The 16,928-nt window shown below is 44.5% G+C and overlaps 1 protein-coding gene across 2 annotated transcripts in view; it reads left to right on the top strand.

Annotated features, from left to right (window-relative positions):
* Positions 1–16,928, top strand: part of FNDC3B (fibronectin type III domain containing 3B) — a 258,472-nt gene that overhangs the window by 235,961 nt on the left and 5,583 nt on the right. For both annotated transcript variants that reach the window (XM_035132789.2, XM_060274365.1), the window contains exons 24-25: positions 4,273–4,439; positions 7,296–7,423. In XM_035132789.2, coding sequence (XP_034988680.1) covers positions 4,273–4,439; positions 7,296–7,423 — 295 coding nt within the window. The remainder of the gene's footprint in view (positions 1–4,272; positions 4,440–7,295; positions 7,424–16,928) is intronic.

Below are 16,928 nucleotides of genomic sequence, written 5' to 3'. Positions count from 1 at the left end.
CCCTGCGATGTGAATCGCATCTCATTTAACTATTAGCGATTGCTGCTTAGTGAGGTGTGTAAACCTCCCTTTCAAATGCCCAGAGAAAACAGCCTCAGGTCAACAGGTTAGCTCATTGGGATATTAATTCTCTCCTTCTTGCTTCCCTTTCTCTGTCTTTTCACCTGGAGTACAAAAAGAGAGAGAGAGGTTGAATTTGCACCTAGTGAGTGGAGCCATCGCTCATCACATTTTAAAAAAAATCTATGCCACTGAATTTCACCTGGTGTTTAAAGCTTGCAGGCTTAGGGTGCTTACCTTTTAGAATGAAGTTGTTGGGAAGAGGAAAATCTCTCTCCGAAATAGAAAATAAAAAAAAGGGAGGAGGGAATCCTGAATAGATGTTCAAAAGCCAAGGGTACAGAACGGGAGTTTGTGGTTTTGTTCATAATTCCCAAGTTTGACTGGAGTGTCTTAAAACGTCAACAGGAAATTCAATGCAGTGGCATGCAAAGAGTTTCCTGGAAGATCCTTACGGAGAATAAATTTATATTGACAACCGCATCGCAGGCTTGCCATCTCCTGAGCCTTCTTTCTAGGAACACCGTGTTCTGTATGTGTGTACATTAATGTTCTTTTTGATATTAGAATGCCAGCAAATAGGGCTGGTTCTCGTTAATGCAGAAAAGATACGAGGGCAGTTTTCTGAGGATCGTCCCCTCCGTCAGTTCATTGCTCCCTGAGCTTTATTAATTTAGACTTTTCAAAACCTGAGCTCCCATTAAAATGTAGCGTCAGTTGGTGACAAACCCGTTGCAAAGTCAAGCTTGGGCTCTTTTGGCTCCCCCCCCCCACACACACACACCTTCATGGCCTTTTCTTGTTTTAGCAAAGTACCTGAAAGTTTTGCTGCTATTGGTTTGCATCCTGGCTTTATTTAGAAGCAGGTGATGCTGAGCAGTGCAATTGGCATCAGGGACCCCTGGACTTGGAATCTGAAGCCTTGCGGCATGAAGTCTCGCAGGTGCTAGTACGGTTCGGTTTGCATTTTGATGGATTCTCTTTTAATTGTTTAGCTGCCTTGAGCAATATAGAAACCAGCAGCGGGGAGCCCCTCAACAGCAAGCCTATATGCCATGGCCACCTGGCGTCCTATATAACGGGACAGGTAACGTCACAGCCCCTGTGCCATTGTTGGTCTGGTTTTATTTCAAGCTGCCCCAGGCAAAGGGGAGCAGGGTTTGGAGAACTCTGCAAAACTCTGAGCCTTTGCCCGTGTGGTTTGAAATCAAGCCACAACAGGCAAAGGAAGATGCTTCTTCAGCCATCATGGTGGCATAAGATATCTGACAGGTGTTCAATATAAAACCATATATCATTTAAACAAAAAATGCAACCTAAATTGGTGTAAAAGCAAATAAAACATATTCAGGGGGTTCATACACATAAAACAGGGCCCAGTCTTGTGGATCAGGGAAAGGCCTGGGCAGAAAGGTAAGTCTTCACAAGTTGTCTGAAGCTGCTGGTGGTTTCAGCTTCACTTGTGGCCGAGGGAAGGGCATGGAAGAGGGGCATCAGTGATGTCATGCACATGTGACGGTCTCTTCCCCCCCCCCACAATGTTGGGAGGAACTCAGCACACCTGATTAGGTGCATCTCTCACCCACCCCACCCCATATCTAATTTCTCTTGCCTAGGGAGCAGCCAGCCATTCTGCTTTGAGATGTGACAAGGAGAAATTGTCAGGGAATGCAAACTGCGTGCTTCAGACCTTAACTGAATTGCACAGCTTTACCTAAGAGATCGGCTACCTTTTGAAGCTTCAGTGTTCATAATAAAGATGGAACTTTTTGTTGTTACTGTTTAATCACAGCATGAGTTTTCCAGGCATAATCGAGATTACTCGTTGGGGCTGTTCTTCCTCTATTTAAAACTCATCGCTGAGGGAAGCCATTTCCTTTCAGACTGTTTGGACTGCCGCCGTCTTGCATATTAGAGATCCAGTGTGGCATAGTGGTTACAGTGGTACCTCTACATACGAATAACTCTACTTACAAATGGAGCTCCGCCCGCCATCTTGGATGCGGTTTAGATAGGATTTTTTCTACTTACGAATTTTTAGATAGGGTTGCTTCTACTTACGAATTTTTTCGACTTACAAATGTGCGTTCGGAACGCATTAAATTCGTAAGTAGAGGTACCACTGTAGTTGTGTTGGACTAGAATCTGGGAGACCCGAGTTCGAATTCCCTTGGGCCAGCCACTGCATCTCAGGCTAATCTACCTCACAGATTTGTTGGAGGAACTAAATGAGACGGGGAAGAGAATTGTGTACAGTGCCTCGAGCCCCTTGCAGTAAAGGTGGAATATAAATGTGAGTTAGAAAATTTAAAAATTGGAGTTGATTAGCTGTTCTCGACCAGTGCCATATGTCTGACATTGCATCCAGGTTTAAAAACTTGGCCTCCAAAAGAATCAGGCAGGTGATAATTATGCATAGAAATGATAATAATGGATGGTGCTGGAATAGACTGAGGTTTGCCTGGTCCAGTGTCTCATGTTTTCAACCATGACCAGCCAGGTGTCTCTGGAACCTCAAAACCAGGGCACAATATTGAAGGTCAAGAGTTACAATACGTATCTGTTACCATAAACGAGTCTGCTTGAAACAGATAAATGAATGAAAGCAATATTGGAAACTATATTGAAAGCCTGACATTGAAAAACTTACGAGTTGGGTCCAAAGGCACCCTTCTGCGTAAAGGACAGACTGATGCAGAATTCCTCTTTCGCTATAGGACGTAGTGACCCTTCACACTAGAGCCCTGCGTGAGAAAAGTGAAAAAGCTAAATCCAGAGATAATGACAAAAACACGTAGCACGGGGACAGATGCTACACCTAGCCTTCGTCTTATGGCACTAAATGAACTCTTGCACAAGCTCTTCTGGAAGTGCTTATGGAATATCATTAGTGTCTTTCCACTCCTCTGTCCTCTGGATCCAACCCAAAATAAAGACGTAGTCCTAACTGGGCCCATTGTTGATTAGGCAGTTCTCCCTTACTTTATTGTGCACATGATCTGCAGAGAAGATTAGCAAGGCACCTGTGCAAGGACAGCATGACAATTCAATAAGCTTTCCATTTTCCGTAAACTGCTTGGGTTTTCTTTTATGCCAGAAGTGTTAAGCAGTATATACATTTTCTAAATAATATTTTTAAAAATATTTTATCTGCCTAGTGGTGTGCGCTGCTAATCGATGACATATGGGGTGCTCAGGGACATAGGATGACACTGGGCTACCTACTAAACATACTCTTTTTACTTTGGGCAAGCTAGTTTACACCAAGGGAGTAAAAACCTAGGTTAGGACTGATTAGCACAACCAAATTTGCCTTGAAATCACAGTAGCTTCTTCCACAGCCACTTGTTGATGGAAATGAATTAGTAGTAAGCAGTTGGTGCTTCCTGGGTATTTAAGGTTTTTTTAAAAAAAAGAAAGAAAGAAGAAGGTTTATGTTTGTGGCACCATGGTCATCGGCAGAACTTGCAGCAAACCATGGTTTTGCCAATCGTAAGCCGAAGTCAGAAATCAGTGCTCCCTCCACCTCTCATGTCTCTTACAGTGTAAGCTCCACCTTTGTTTGCCTGAGAATGGTTTTCCAAGGTGTTAACCAAGGTGAACACTAACCAGAATTCAAAACCAGGGCTTGAAGTGGGTTTGGACATCCAATTAAGAAGAAAACTGCTTAGCGTCAGCACGGTCACCATCATAGCAGATGCTGGCCTTTAACCATGGTTTACTATAACGAGGTAAACAAAGGGTTGCTTTGCAACTGGGGAGCAGGGTGCTCTAAGCCTGACTTGCAAAATTTGCAGGAAGTCAGTTTTACATCTGCAACTGACCCACTGGGTACCCGACTTTCTACAACCTCTCTTTTCAATCCCCATTGTAAGTGTCCTTTGCAGTAGTTTCATCTTGATTCTGAAACATTTTTGGCCACTGAGCTGCATTATGTTTGAGCCCAACCCTTTTACAACCATTTTAATGTTGTGGATCCAGATATATTCCGAGAAATAATTAGTATTCGACTACTACATGAAGCTATGCTCCTGCTGTTGATCATCAGGAGTGCAGAACATCAAAGCAGTGGATGTCCGGACAGTCCAAGCAATCGCTAGATCCAAACCCAAAGTTCACAGCTGTGTGTAAAGAGCACATTGAGTTAATGAAACACGCTGAAGCAGTAAATAGTAACTAACTTGGTCTTCTCTCTCCCCTTGTGTTTTTTAGATTTATTCCAATCTATAGGGGACCAAGTCACACCTACAAGGTACAACGGCTGATGGAATTCACCTGCTTCGCTTTCAGAATACAAGCCGTAAACGAAGCTGGGGAAGGACCTTTCTCCGAAGTGTTTACCTTCAGCACAACCAAATCCATTCCGCCCGCCATCAAAGGTAAAAGAGACACACCTCCTGGTTTGGGCTGTGTGGCTATGGAAGTAAACTAACCACCTGACGCTTTAGATTATTATTAATACCCTGTACAGCACTTGTAGCATACACTATGATTTCATAGTCACTGTTGAGAGGACATGATTGTTTGCCCCATTTGATAAAAGAGGGGAGTAAGACAGAGGTTCTGGAGCTACCCTGATTTTACACCAGCTAGAGCAGCCCCCCCCCCAAAAAAAACTATGGCCCTCCAGATGTTTTGGCCCACCACTCCCATGATCCGTAGCTAAGAGGACCAGTGGTCAGGGATGATGGGAATTGTAGTCCAAAACATCTGGAGGGCCGAAGTTTGGGGATGCCTGAGCTAGAGCTTCATCAAGGGACGTGGGTGGCGCTGTGGGTTAAACCACAGAGCCTAGGGCTTGCCAATCAGAAGGTTGGTGGTTTGAATCCCCGCGATGTGTCCCAGCTATTGCCAACCTAGCAGTTCGAAAGCACATCAAAGTGCAAGTAGATAAATAGGTACCGCTACGGCAGGAAAGTAAACGGCGTTTCCGTGCGCTGCTCTGGTTCGCCAGAAGCGGCTTTGTCATACTGGCCACATGACCTGGAAGCTGTACGCCGGCTCCCTCGGCCAATAACGCGAGATGAGCGCCGCAACCCCAGAGTCGGTCACGACTGGACCTAATGGTCAGGGGTCCCTTTACCTTTACCTTAGAGCTTCATCAATATGAGTTGTTTTCTTAGCCTCCTTTTAGACCATTAAGTGTAACGTATCCGCCCAGGTCTCATTAACACCTGCAGTGAGCATGGAAATGTTTGTGGGAAACCCACAAGCAGAACCTGAGTACAACAGCACTCTCCCCTCCAGTGGTTTGCAGCCTCGAGTACAGTCCTACCTTGGTTGTCGAACTTAATCCTTTCCGGGAGTCCATTCGACTCCCGGATACGGTTAAACCAAGGCGCGCCTTCTGATTGGCTGCAGGAGCTTCCTGCACTCAAGCGGAAGCCGCGTTGGACGTTCGGCTTCCAAAAATCGTTCGCAAACCAGAACACTTACTTCCGGGAGCCAAAACCCCCGAGTACCGAGGCATTCGACAACCAAGGCACAACTGTATTGAGAAGCCATGGAGTCAGAGCCATTGCAGCTAGTCTGTTTTTACTTCATCACTGAGGGTTGTGGTTACACCCATTCATGAGGAAGGCTTTAGGGGTAAACCCCAAGGAAAATCTGTACCCACTGCCTTGTGGGACGTCTTCAGGAGAAGGAACAGCTAAGGAGTAAACCCTACATAAATCTGGAGTGGAGTCCCTAAGGCCATTGGATGGCAACTCCTGCAGCCAAACGTAGTGCTCCGCTTTCCTTCGGACCCCATCAGAGGGGAATCTTGTCATCTGGGCAGCCCAGGACCTCCATACATACTGCCCAGGTTTGCACCCCAGAGAGGTCCCTTCGGTGCTGCTAACACAGCAAAAACAATGCTGGAGGCAGCAATTATGAGTTTTTGCTGCCTCAGCAGTCGCAGAGTTGGGTGGCGGTTTGACTTTACCCCTGGCAGCACACTCCATTGTCTTTCAGGGCAGATATAGGCCAACCATGCAGTACTGAGCAGCTGATAAATTATTTGCATAACTTGGATTTGCCATGATGGCAGTTGAGGTTTCTGCCTACTTTCCATTGACCTTTTGGTGTGTTTTGTCCAGCAACCACACACTCCCCTCACCCTTTTATTCCTTTTAAAATAAACATTTCTTGTATTCCCCCACCCCCTCGGGGTGGAAAACTTTGGGATAACCAGAACATTGCTGCAGATGGTTATAGATGATCGCCATGGGGACAGAAGCATGGCTGTGCGGTTGTCAGCTGCTTGAAAGCTTTCTGCTTTATTGAGAAATCAGATTCCTGTAGCTGATGGGGCCCTAAGTGACATGCAATGGCTTTTGCCTTGATGGAAGAGGATTTCTCTCCCCCCCCCCCCAAGAGTAACAATCAGCTTGTGCTAAGGGCAGTGCAGTGTGAGCTGATAACAAATCATGCTTCCCTCCGGGGCCCAGACTGCATGCTGTGAATCTGAATTGCAGTCTAAAATCGGCAAGTTCCAGAAGCTTTGCTTTGTTTGCCTTTGGTACAGAAAGAACAGCAGAGTCCCTGTGCCCATCCAAGAGTGTAACAATTCCATTAGAATCTTGAAAGGAGGGGAAAGGCTATCTGAATGCCAGTTGCTGGAAACCACAGGAATGGAGAGTGCTCTTAAGCTGGGTCCACACATTTGGCTGGCCACTCTGAGAACAGGATGCTGACATGGGCTGACATACGTCCGGATTTTTCTGGACATTTGGCCGCTTTCCACCTGGACGCTGCTGACGAATGCAGTATTCCGGATATGTCCAGGAAATTCCGGACGTATGGCAACCCCAGCTTAACCATATCTGGTATCTTCAACAAGGAAAGCCACATTCTTCCACATGGCTCTCTCTTTCTCTCCATATATCTCCTCCATTCGTTTTCTACTTTTCTAATAAGAAAATATTTTGGATTAGGATTGGGTATGCATGGGTTACTGTAAATTGAAAGAAACATTGCAGATACATTCTGTGTTTCAATCCATTGGTTGTCTGTTTCACCATACCATCTATGTCAAGCATCCCCAAACTGCGGCCCTCCAGATGTTTTGGTCTACAACTCCCATGATCCCTAGCTAACAGGACCAGTGGTCAGGGGAAGATGGGAATTGTAGTCCAAAACATCTGAGCGGCCAAAGTTTGGGGATGCCTGATCTATGTTCTATTCTCACTTATTTTAAGTCGGATGGGTGGGAGGAATGAATTAATTGTATTTACTATATCTCTTGCCTTTAGCCCCTCGAGTGAGACAGCTGGAAGGAAACGCCTGTGAAATTGCTTGGGAAGCTGTACCCCCCATGAAGGGAGATCCTATCAGTTACATTCTGCAGGTCCTGGTTGGAAGAGAGTCTGAGTACAAACAGGTAGGGAAAGAGGGCATTTTTACCCAAAAGTCAATATGACAATACTAGATTTCCTTATGTTTCTTTTATAGTTCATATATTATTCTAAATCATTTGGCTTGTATAGGAGTATTGGATGATCTTTTTAAAAAGTGAAGTCATGTTCAGAATAGAAAAGCGGGTGGCCTCTTGGGCTTGCTGATCACAAGGTTGGCGGTTTGAATCCCCAAGACGGGATGAGCTCCCATTGCTCTGTCTCAGCTCCTGCCAACCTAGCAGTTCGAAAGCACACCAGTGCAAGTAGATAAATAGGTACTGCTGTGGCAGGAAGGTGAACAGTGTTTCCTTGCGCTCTGGTCTCTGTCACGGTGTTCCATTGCACCAGAAGTGGTTTAGTCCTGCTGGCCACATGACCCGGAAAGCTGTCTGTGGACAAACACAAGCTCCATCGGCCTGAGAGCGAGATGAGCGATGCAATCCCATATTCGCCTTTGACTGGACTTATTCATTATATCCTGCCCGTGGATGAGGATATTAATCCCCTATCTTATATTTGTGTAGCTGCTTTTTCCTGCTTCAGTATAGAACCTTACATTTCTCTCTATTGAATTTCATTTTGTGAGTTTGGGCCCAGTTCTTCAATCTATTAAGGTCATCTTGAATCCCAGTTCTGTCTTCTGTGGCATTGACTACCCCTTCCACTATGGTGTCAACTGAAAATGGGATGAGCATCTCCTCAATTCCTTCATCCAAGTCATTTACAAAGATGCTGAACAATGACGGACCCAGGACAGAACCCTCTGACACCCCACTTGTCACTTTTCCCCAGGAAGATGAGGAACTATTAGTGAGCATCCTTTGGGTTCCAGCTACAAATCCACCTAACAGTTACCTCACCCAGCCCACATTTTATCAGCTTTCCCCAAAAAATATCCTGGGGGACTTCACCAAATCAAGACACGTTACGTCCACAGCATTTTCCTGATCCCCCAAGCTTGTAACACTATCAATAGAACTGAGATTAGACATTAGGCATTTCAGTGTACTGTATTTGAATATATGCCTACCCTTTTTTCCTAGTATTACATATTTCTCAAAATGAGAGTCGAAGGTGAGCCCTTCCCAATGTTATTTGTGAGCAGTTAATAGAAAAAGGGGCAAGAAAAGATTGGGTGGGGAGGGGAACAGTCTGTAAAACACACAAGGGAAAAGTTAACAAAAAAGCCAAAGGAACAATCTGAATGCCTGCACACTTAGGAAAATGAAAACCAGGGCTTTATTCAGGGGAAACTCATCGGAATTCAGTTCCGGCACCTCTCAGGTGGCGCCATTGCCATTCTAAGAGATAGGGGGAAGCGTTCATGGTAAGTTCCGGCACCTCTTTTTCTAGAAAAATAGCACTGGTCAAAACTATTTGAAAAACAGCTGCAATGGGTTGGAGGATTGGTGGAATGGGTTGGAGGGTTGGAGGATTGGTGGAAAGAAGCACTAGTTAATTGTGTGCCCTCCTCAACTGGGTTTTCACCATTCAACTGGAACCACTCAGGTTACTGGCAGAAACATTATTTCCCTAGAGATTGTTCTAAGACGGGGGGGAAGTTGTTTTCAGAGCAGTCTAGGCGCTCCTTTACTATTCTAACCCTCCTTTACTAGTCTTAAAATGTTGTTTGTGCTTGCCTTCACCCTTTCATTGCCAGTTTCAGATAACGGGGAAGCTCGGTAGATTTGAAGGGGAACATTTCCATTGATTCTTTTTCCAAGGTTCATTTTCACTGATGACCGCCTTCAGGCTGCCTCTCCTAATATCCCCCTGCAAATTATACAAATGTCTTCTCGGAAGTAGCACAGCGTGATCACCATCTGTGGACCTAGCCCCCAGCAGGTTCACACCAACGATATGCAAATGGGAGAGTAACAAATAATATATGCAGGTTAGCTGGGTCCCTCAAGCCTGGATTGCAGACATTATGTGTGCAGTCCTTCGGGCTGATGGCATTGTACGTTGCTGTTCTATAAAGCAAGTTTCTAAAGTACACATCTTATGTCTTTGCTCTTAAAGTGGTGCAGCACTAAACTCAGAAGATGATCTGTGAATTGCTTGAAAATAAATTATTATTATTATTATTATTATACTATATAAGTATATTTTTAAGATTATGTAATGCCTAAGGATAACACCCATGTTGGAGCAATAAAGCTGAGAAATGTTTACATCACCTTCAGGCATTGAAAAGAAAAGAAAAGAAATATTGGCAGTGTTACGTGGATTTCTTGTAGATAAGCAATGTTCCCCCCTCAAAAATTTCAAACATGCTAGAATTACATTTTGCTTCTTGGATTCTCACAACCCTTTAACATAAAGACTTATTTTCATATTTTTAAAAACATTTTTATTGGTTTTTACACCTATTTTCCAGCATATCATCCTTTTAAACATCATTTCAAAGTCTTTGGCTATCACAGCCTAAGACTTCCTTCAACCCCAACTGATGGTTTTCTAAAATCCTTTCTAATTATGCATTTTGTTACTACAGTTATTGCTATAAATTCAAATCTTAATACCTATCCTTAATTCTTTTCACAATACTTTATATATTACTCCTTACAAAACCTCTTTTAACCCTACAAGCGATGTCAATTGGTTACAGTTTAGGAAAGTCTGGTCCTGCTGGTTCCGAATTTTCCCAGTTAATCTCGCCATCCCAGCATACTTCATCAATTTCTCTTGCCACTCTTCTTTAGTTGGCATTTCTTCTTACTTCCACCTTTGGGCTAACAATATCCTTGCTGCAGTTGTCACATATAAAAACAATTTTTTATCATTCATATGAATTTCTGTACCCACAATACCCAATAGAAGGGCTTCTGGTTTTTTAACAAATTTATATTTCAACATTTTTTTTCAATTCATTATAAATCATTTCCCAGAAGTCCTTCACTTTCTTACATTCCCACCAGATATGGTAAAAGTACCCTCCTTTTCTTTACATTTCCAACATTTGTTATCTGTTTTGTACATTTTTGCTAACTTCACTGGTGTTATATACCACCTGTACATCATATTCATAATGTTTACTTTCATATTTATTTTTAGCCCCTTTATCATTATTCTTCCAACATCTCTTCCTTATATGACTCAAGACAGTTTGGCAAGCATCCAGCGTTGAAACGGTTGCCCCCTTACTCCTGGTCTGAAACCGGGTACTCAAAAGGGAAACATAACACACATACCATTTTATGTTTTTGTCTTTTCTGCTCTTTCAGGCGGGGCGGCCATTTTGTGTTGATACCTAAGCCCCATGGCAGCCATATTGTGACCGGCGCCCACAGCATTTTCTCAAAATTTCAGATAGGTGCACTGGCCTAAAGCGGTAGGCAGCCTCTGCTGTTGCGCAAGCCTGTACTACTGCGTTGGAATGATTGGCCTGTCAAAAGTGATGCCTTTCAAAGCAATTAAAACAGAACATAGTCCTATACAAGATAAATAAAAAGGGGCATTTTCCTACCATAACTGCTTACAGACAGATAGATACCCAGTCATTCATTTCTCTCTCATGGCAAGCCAGTGTGGTGTAGTGGTTAAGAGTGGTAGACTTGTAATCTGGGGAACCGGGTTCGCATCTCGGTGACCTTGGGCTAGTCACATTTCTTTGAAGTCTCTCAGCTCCACTCACCTCACAGGGTGTCTGTTGGGGGGGAACAAAATAAGAAAATTCCTTCAGTAGCACCTTAAAGACCAACTAAGTTTATATTTTGGTATGAGCTTTCGTGTGCATGCACACTTCTTCAGATACACTAGAAACAGAAGTGTCAGACCCTATATATATACAGAGGGTGGTGGGTGTTGTGGGGGAGAAAGGGAAAGGAGTTTGTTACCCACTTTGAGACTCCTTCAGGTAGTGATAAAGCGGGATATCAAATCCAAACTCCTCTTCTTCTTCAAGCCCTCCCAAGGCAGCTCACAAAATAGCTAAAATCATAAAATTCATCCAAACATAACATGAAAAGCACAATATTTGCTAAAACACCAAAGCCTCACAGGGTATAACCCCCAGCAGAAGTTTGAAGCACTACAGATACTAAATTAGCAGCTGAAAACCGAGGCATGAAAGACTGAGGCGGGTTAAATGCAAAGCTTTGAAGGAGTAGTTTAAAAAATCAGGTTAAAAATAGGTTTTTAGGGGTGTTTGAAAACCAGCCCATACCATGCCTGCCTAGGCAAGGATTCCATAGGCATTTCACAAAATGTAGGAAGGTCAGTAGAAGGAGGGGGCTTGGATATAAGGACTCAAGGGGTCCTTAGGGTATCCTAAGTTGTTCAAGGCTTTTTATATTGTTTTCCAGAAAGAGTAAGAAAATTGAGCAAGGTATCCAAGGGCAAGAGAACATGCACACACAAGGAGCATTAAAAATGCACAGTCCATGGGTATGGATTCTTCAGGATTTTTCACATTCCACCGTAAGTTGGCAGCTTGAGCTGTTAACAAATAAGGGCAGTCCAGAAGCACAAAATTCATAGCAATGTATGTGCTCTCGTGAAAGAGGAGGAGAAGGTAGCCATGCACAAAATAATAGTGCCTTTTAGTGCTGGGAAATGTAATATTCCCTCAATCCAGAGGTAATGTTGAGAGAGGGCGTTTGGGCAGTACATCGCCAAACGGATAGAAGCCACACATTTTATCGTACAAGCACTGGAAAGGCTTTCCGTTTGCGCTCTCCATTTGCCACTGCTTTTTTGAGGGAACCTGTTTACAGCCAAGGCTCTCTCTGGGTAAATTGGCAGAGCGTGTCGCTGCTTACAACCCGGGGGTGGGTGGCAGGCCTGATGATTTCACCTCAGTGGCTGTTACTTGCTTCTTTGCACACTTGCCACCGTGCTTAGAGCGACGGTGCTCGAGTTTGTGTGAATGGAGGAGAGGCAAAAAGGCCTTCCTGCAAAATAGACGCAAAGACTGAAAACACTTGTTCCCAGTTAAAAGGGACCGAAACTTTTGACTGCCTCCCAGAGCAACTGCGTAACGAAAAGGCCGAGCTGTAAGAAAGCGGACCATGAGCTAAAATTTCTGTGTAATAAATAGGAAGCATGCAGCCACATGCTCTTTTTTTTACTACTTATTTAAGCAGAAGCTGCGAGCAAGGGATCGTGTTTAGCTTTGATGTACTGTACCGAAGTCTGAGGTGCTTCGGTACATCTTCTCCCTGCTTCCACCGCCACCCTGTCTTGTTTGCAGATCACTCAAGCACATTTATCGCTGGGGTTATTTTGCTGTTAGCCTTCGCAGCGTGGATATAAAAACGGCAACAGCACTTTAAATGTGAAGTAATACCACAATAAACAGCAAACAGTACAATTAACATCACTGAACTGTTACAGCATTCCCAAGGCCGATTGCATGAAGCTCACAACACCAGCTCTTCCTTCCTGTCGCTCATGCCGTAATTATTTTGTCGGTCTTTAAAAGAGCCACGAGGCTCCCTTGTCTGTTTTGCTGCAAAATACCTCAAGGAATGTCACGAGAGGCATTATTTGTCAAAAAAGCAGATCTGAATTTGGTAGAGGAACGTGCATATCTTGATTACAGTACCAGCTTGCTCTTGCCCATTGATTAAGATATTCTGTCTTAAGATATTGATCAGAGCTGCAATTGTTAGTGACGTATCTCTCTTGAATAGGTGTTTGTCTGGCAATCAACTGCAACTCTGAGCGAGATAATAACACTTCCTCTTCAAGAACCGTTTTGTTATATAAGTGCCCCCTTTCTAGTTTTTACGAGTGTTATTTTTTGCCTTGGGTATTGAGCGTAGGCTCCACGTGTATCCTTTCGCCAGGAGTGATGGCCAGTATTGATCCCAGCTCTGATCCTCTGCTGCTGGTGGTCATGTGTGTGTTTTTTGCCTCTTTAATGCAAACATCTCTCCCTCTGCTTTGTTTGGCTGCTTTGAGGAAAAGTCAGAAATGAGAGGAATTAGTTTTATACAGCGCTGCTGATATGCAAAGTTTTAAAAGGCGTTAAGTTAATAAGTCATGCAACATTTCTCTGCAGTGGAAATTAGGACGGGGGGGGGGGGTTGTATTAAGATGTTGGTAGTCACACCATGCAGGGCTTGTGCAGGATGAAGAGCTGGGTATCTTGTGTGTACAGAAAGAGAGAGCATGCTTCTAGTCTTTAAGGCTGCTTTCTTTCAGACCTATCTCAATATTGTCTGCTCTGACTGGTAGTGTCGCTCCAGGGTTTAAGCCAGAACTCTGTCCCTGTGCTAACTGGAGGTGCCAGGGTTGAGTCGTGGACCCTGTGCATGAAAAGCAGATGTTCTGACACGGAGCTGCAGATTCTATAGGGATTCAATTTTATATAATTTCAGGCACAATCATTGCAAACTTGTTGCATAATACAGACATAGGGTGCATTGAAGGGGGGGGGAGTGAGCAAAGCAAATTGACCCTGTTTGCTTTTCCAAATGGATGCAAGCTACTTGCAAAGCAGTTGTCCTGAGATGACACAAAGCAATGGCACATGGGTGAGGGGAGGAAGGGCGATCACCTGCCTCTTTCTCACTTTGCACCTGCCTGCGGCACAAAAACAAAGAGGACTAGCTTTAAAGGAAACAAGCCCCCCTGGTGGTTGCAGAGGGGCGGGGAGCTCTCTTGGCAAATTTGCGTAGAAGTGGATGGGGTTTTGGCACTTTCCCATGCATGCAGATGGCGCTGCAAGGTTTGTTTTGTTGCTGTAATTGCCTGATGATCATGCTTTTAGCGTGCGACAGCGAGGGCGTGTGGCGGTGCAGTTGGCAGGCACGATTTCAGACGTAAACAGACCGAATGAAGAAGACAAGCTTGGTGCTGTACTTTTCCTGAGCCTAGTAGCCATTCTCAGCTATGCCTTTCCCCCTATCAGCCGACATGGGGGTCGAAAACCAAGCAAGAGTCGTGCAAGACAGCAGGTGACCTTTTCTATCGCCAAAGCTCCAACAAAGCAGGAGTGGAGGGCAGGGGGTGATGAGGAATGGTGCAAAAATGGTCTAGCACAATCAGTAATATGGTGATCGTGCTGGTCAGCACAACAGAAATCCCACACGATTGAGCCATGATGGAGCGCAGATCACAAGGGCTGGCTGAGCACCAAAGCATGGGCAGTATGTGTTAGTGTTGCCCTAAGGCGCAACGACCCCCAAAGAGGAGGGCAGAGGAGATCACAGTCTCTTTGCTCTTCCCTGATAGGTTCACTGGTCTTCCAAACCTGGATTTGTGGTTTAACTTTCTCTAGACTAACCATGAGTTATAAAGGTTTGTCTGAGAGAGCCCAGGAACCACAAGCCTGTGCTCGAACGGTGGGCTAAGCCAAACCATGGTTTAGCACAACAGCAGAACAACTGACAAGCTGGAACGTGTCCAGAGGAGGGCAACCAAAATGGCCAAAGGCCTGGAAACGATGCCTTATGAGGAACGGCTTAGGGAGCTGGGTATGTTTACCCTGGAGAAGAGAAGGTTAAGGGGTGATATGATAGCAATGTTCAAATATATAAAAGGATGTCATATAGAGGAGGGAGAAAGGTTGTTTTCTGCTGCTACAGAGAAGCGGACACGGAGCAATGGATTCAAACCTCAAGAAAGAAGATTCCACCTAAACATTAGGAAGAACTTCCTGACAGTAAGAACTGTTTGGCAGTGGAATTTGCTACCAAGGAGTGTGGTGGAGTCTCCTTCTTTGGAGGTCTTTAAGCAGAGGCTTGACAGGCATATGTCAATAATGCTTTGATGGTGTTTCCTGCTTGGCAGGGGGTTGGACTGGATGGCCCTTGTGGTCTCTTCCAACTCTATGATTCTATGAACTGGAGAAGAATGGTGGCTGCAATCTCCTCTCCCAGGGCTCGGAGAGTCTGGCCACAGTGATCCATTCACAGATGACCTCAAAGCTGGGGCTGTCGTGGAAGTTGTGGCTGGTGCAGAATGCAGTGGCACAGCTGTTGTGTGGTACAGCCTGTTGGGAACACCTTTGTTCAATCACTGGCTGCCTGTTTGCTACCAGGCCAGATTCAATATACTTATAATATTGACATGCACCTAGTAGCTTGGAACCAGAACTCCATGCCACAACGTTCTGTTGCATCTCCTGTTCAGCCGATAGAGTTCTTTACACCGAAGCAAATCTGAATCTCTGCGGTGTTGAAAAAAGGAAGCTGATAAGAGAAGGTGGCCATCCCCCCCCCCCAAAGAGACTGTAGCTTTTAAATCCAGGGCTTAAGCAACAGGTGGCACGTCATAGCACTTCACTGTTAAAATTTAAAATATTGACTACTTGCTCCCTAAATTGTTGAAAAGTGGTTTGTTATTTACAAAGGTTGTTGCAAAATCCCTATTGGCTTTTTCTGCCACCTAAATCTGAACACCCCGTGCCAGGCATTTATGCAGATTCATATTTTCTCCCACTTAGTGATTCATATTCACTGAGTCATAGCTTCCCTGTGTTTCATTAGCCTGTATTGGTGAAATCTCAGTAGCAATCTTAATAATGATACCAGTAAATGCACCCGAGAGAAACTTTTTTACATTGTTTTCCTACCTGTCTTGTGTACATAGGAGGGCAACTCTACTCACCTGCAACTCTTTGGGTGGAAGGAGTAATTCATCAATTGCTATCTAAAAAATGAATAATGCCTGCTATGATACATGTATTGTGTGTGTCAAGTGCACATTTACTCCCTGTTTGTCATTATGGCAATTATGTGTGGTTTGCAAATGCAGATTACTGATCATTTCATTGCAACATTATCTGACAAATACATACGGCAGTGAATGGGACCTGGGGTTGGGGGAATTATTTAACCCTCCTTTTTTGAGTCCCCCATAGGTCATGCTGTCTGGTATAACTTGTGGCTGGCTCTCATTGCAGCATTGCACATGAACGGACAGAGATTTTGTTCCAAGCTCTGCCAATGCATGATTACCCTCACAGGACAACAATCGCCCTTCCATCTGACAGGAAAACCCTGAGTCAGCTTTTGACAACTCATATCCCATCTGTAATAAATGCCATGTCTAAGGAGTTTTCCACTACCCCTGCAGAAAGTCAGGTCTGATTGTTGGTCGCTGTGTGTAAGATAAATGACCGAAAAGCAACTTGTATTGATAAGGAGGGCTTGCCCCAAACATTGCTTTAACTGCTAAAAGCCTTTTGGGACATACATATCTTGTACATGCCCAAGATGAAATGCGTACAATCCCTGGGATGATGCTCCATGATCCAGCCACCCTGTGCCCAGTTTTGCCTCCTTCCCCTGTAATATGCAGTTGATAAAATGCAGGGTGCGGCTTTATACAGTTTGCTTGTTCGTATGCCTCACAACAGCAAAGTTGTCTGGGCATCTTGTTGTTGTTGTTTAGTCGTTTAGTCGTGTCCGACTCTTCGTGACCCCATGGACCAGAGCACGCCAGGCACTCCTGTCTTGCACTGCCTCCTGCAGTTTGGTCAAACTCATGTTCGTAGCTTCAAGAACACTGTCCAACCATCTTGTCCTCTGTCGTCCC

Source organism: Zootoca vivipara, chromosome 5, assembly GCF_963506605.1.
Source record: "Zootoca vivipara chromosome 5, rZooViv1.1, whole genome shotgun sequence".
In the NCBI taxonomy this organism is placed as follows: domain Eukaryota; kingdom Metazoa; phylum Chordata; class Lepidosauria; order Squamata; family Lacertidae; genus Zootoca; species Zootoca vivipara.
Note: the sequence above shows the minus strand (reverse complement) of the source record. Positions and strands in the feature narration are given on the sequence as shown.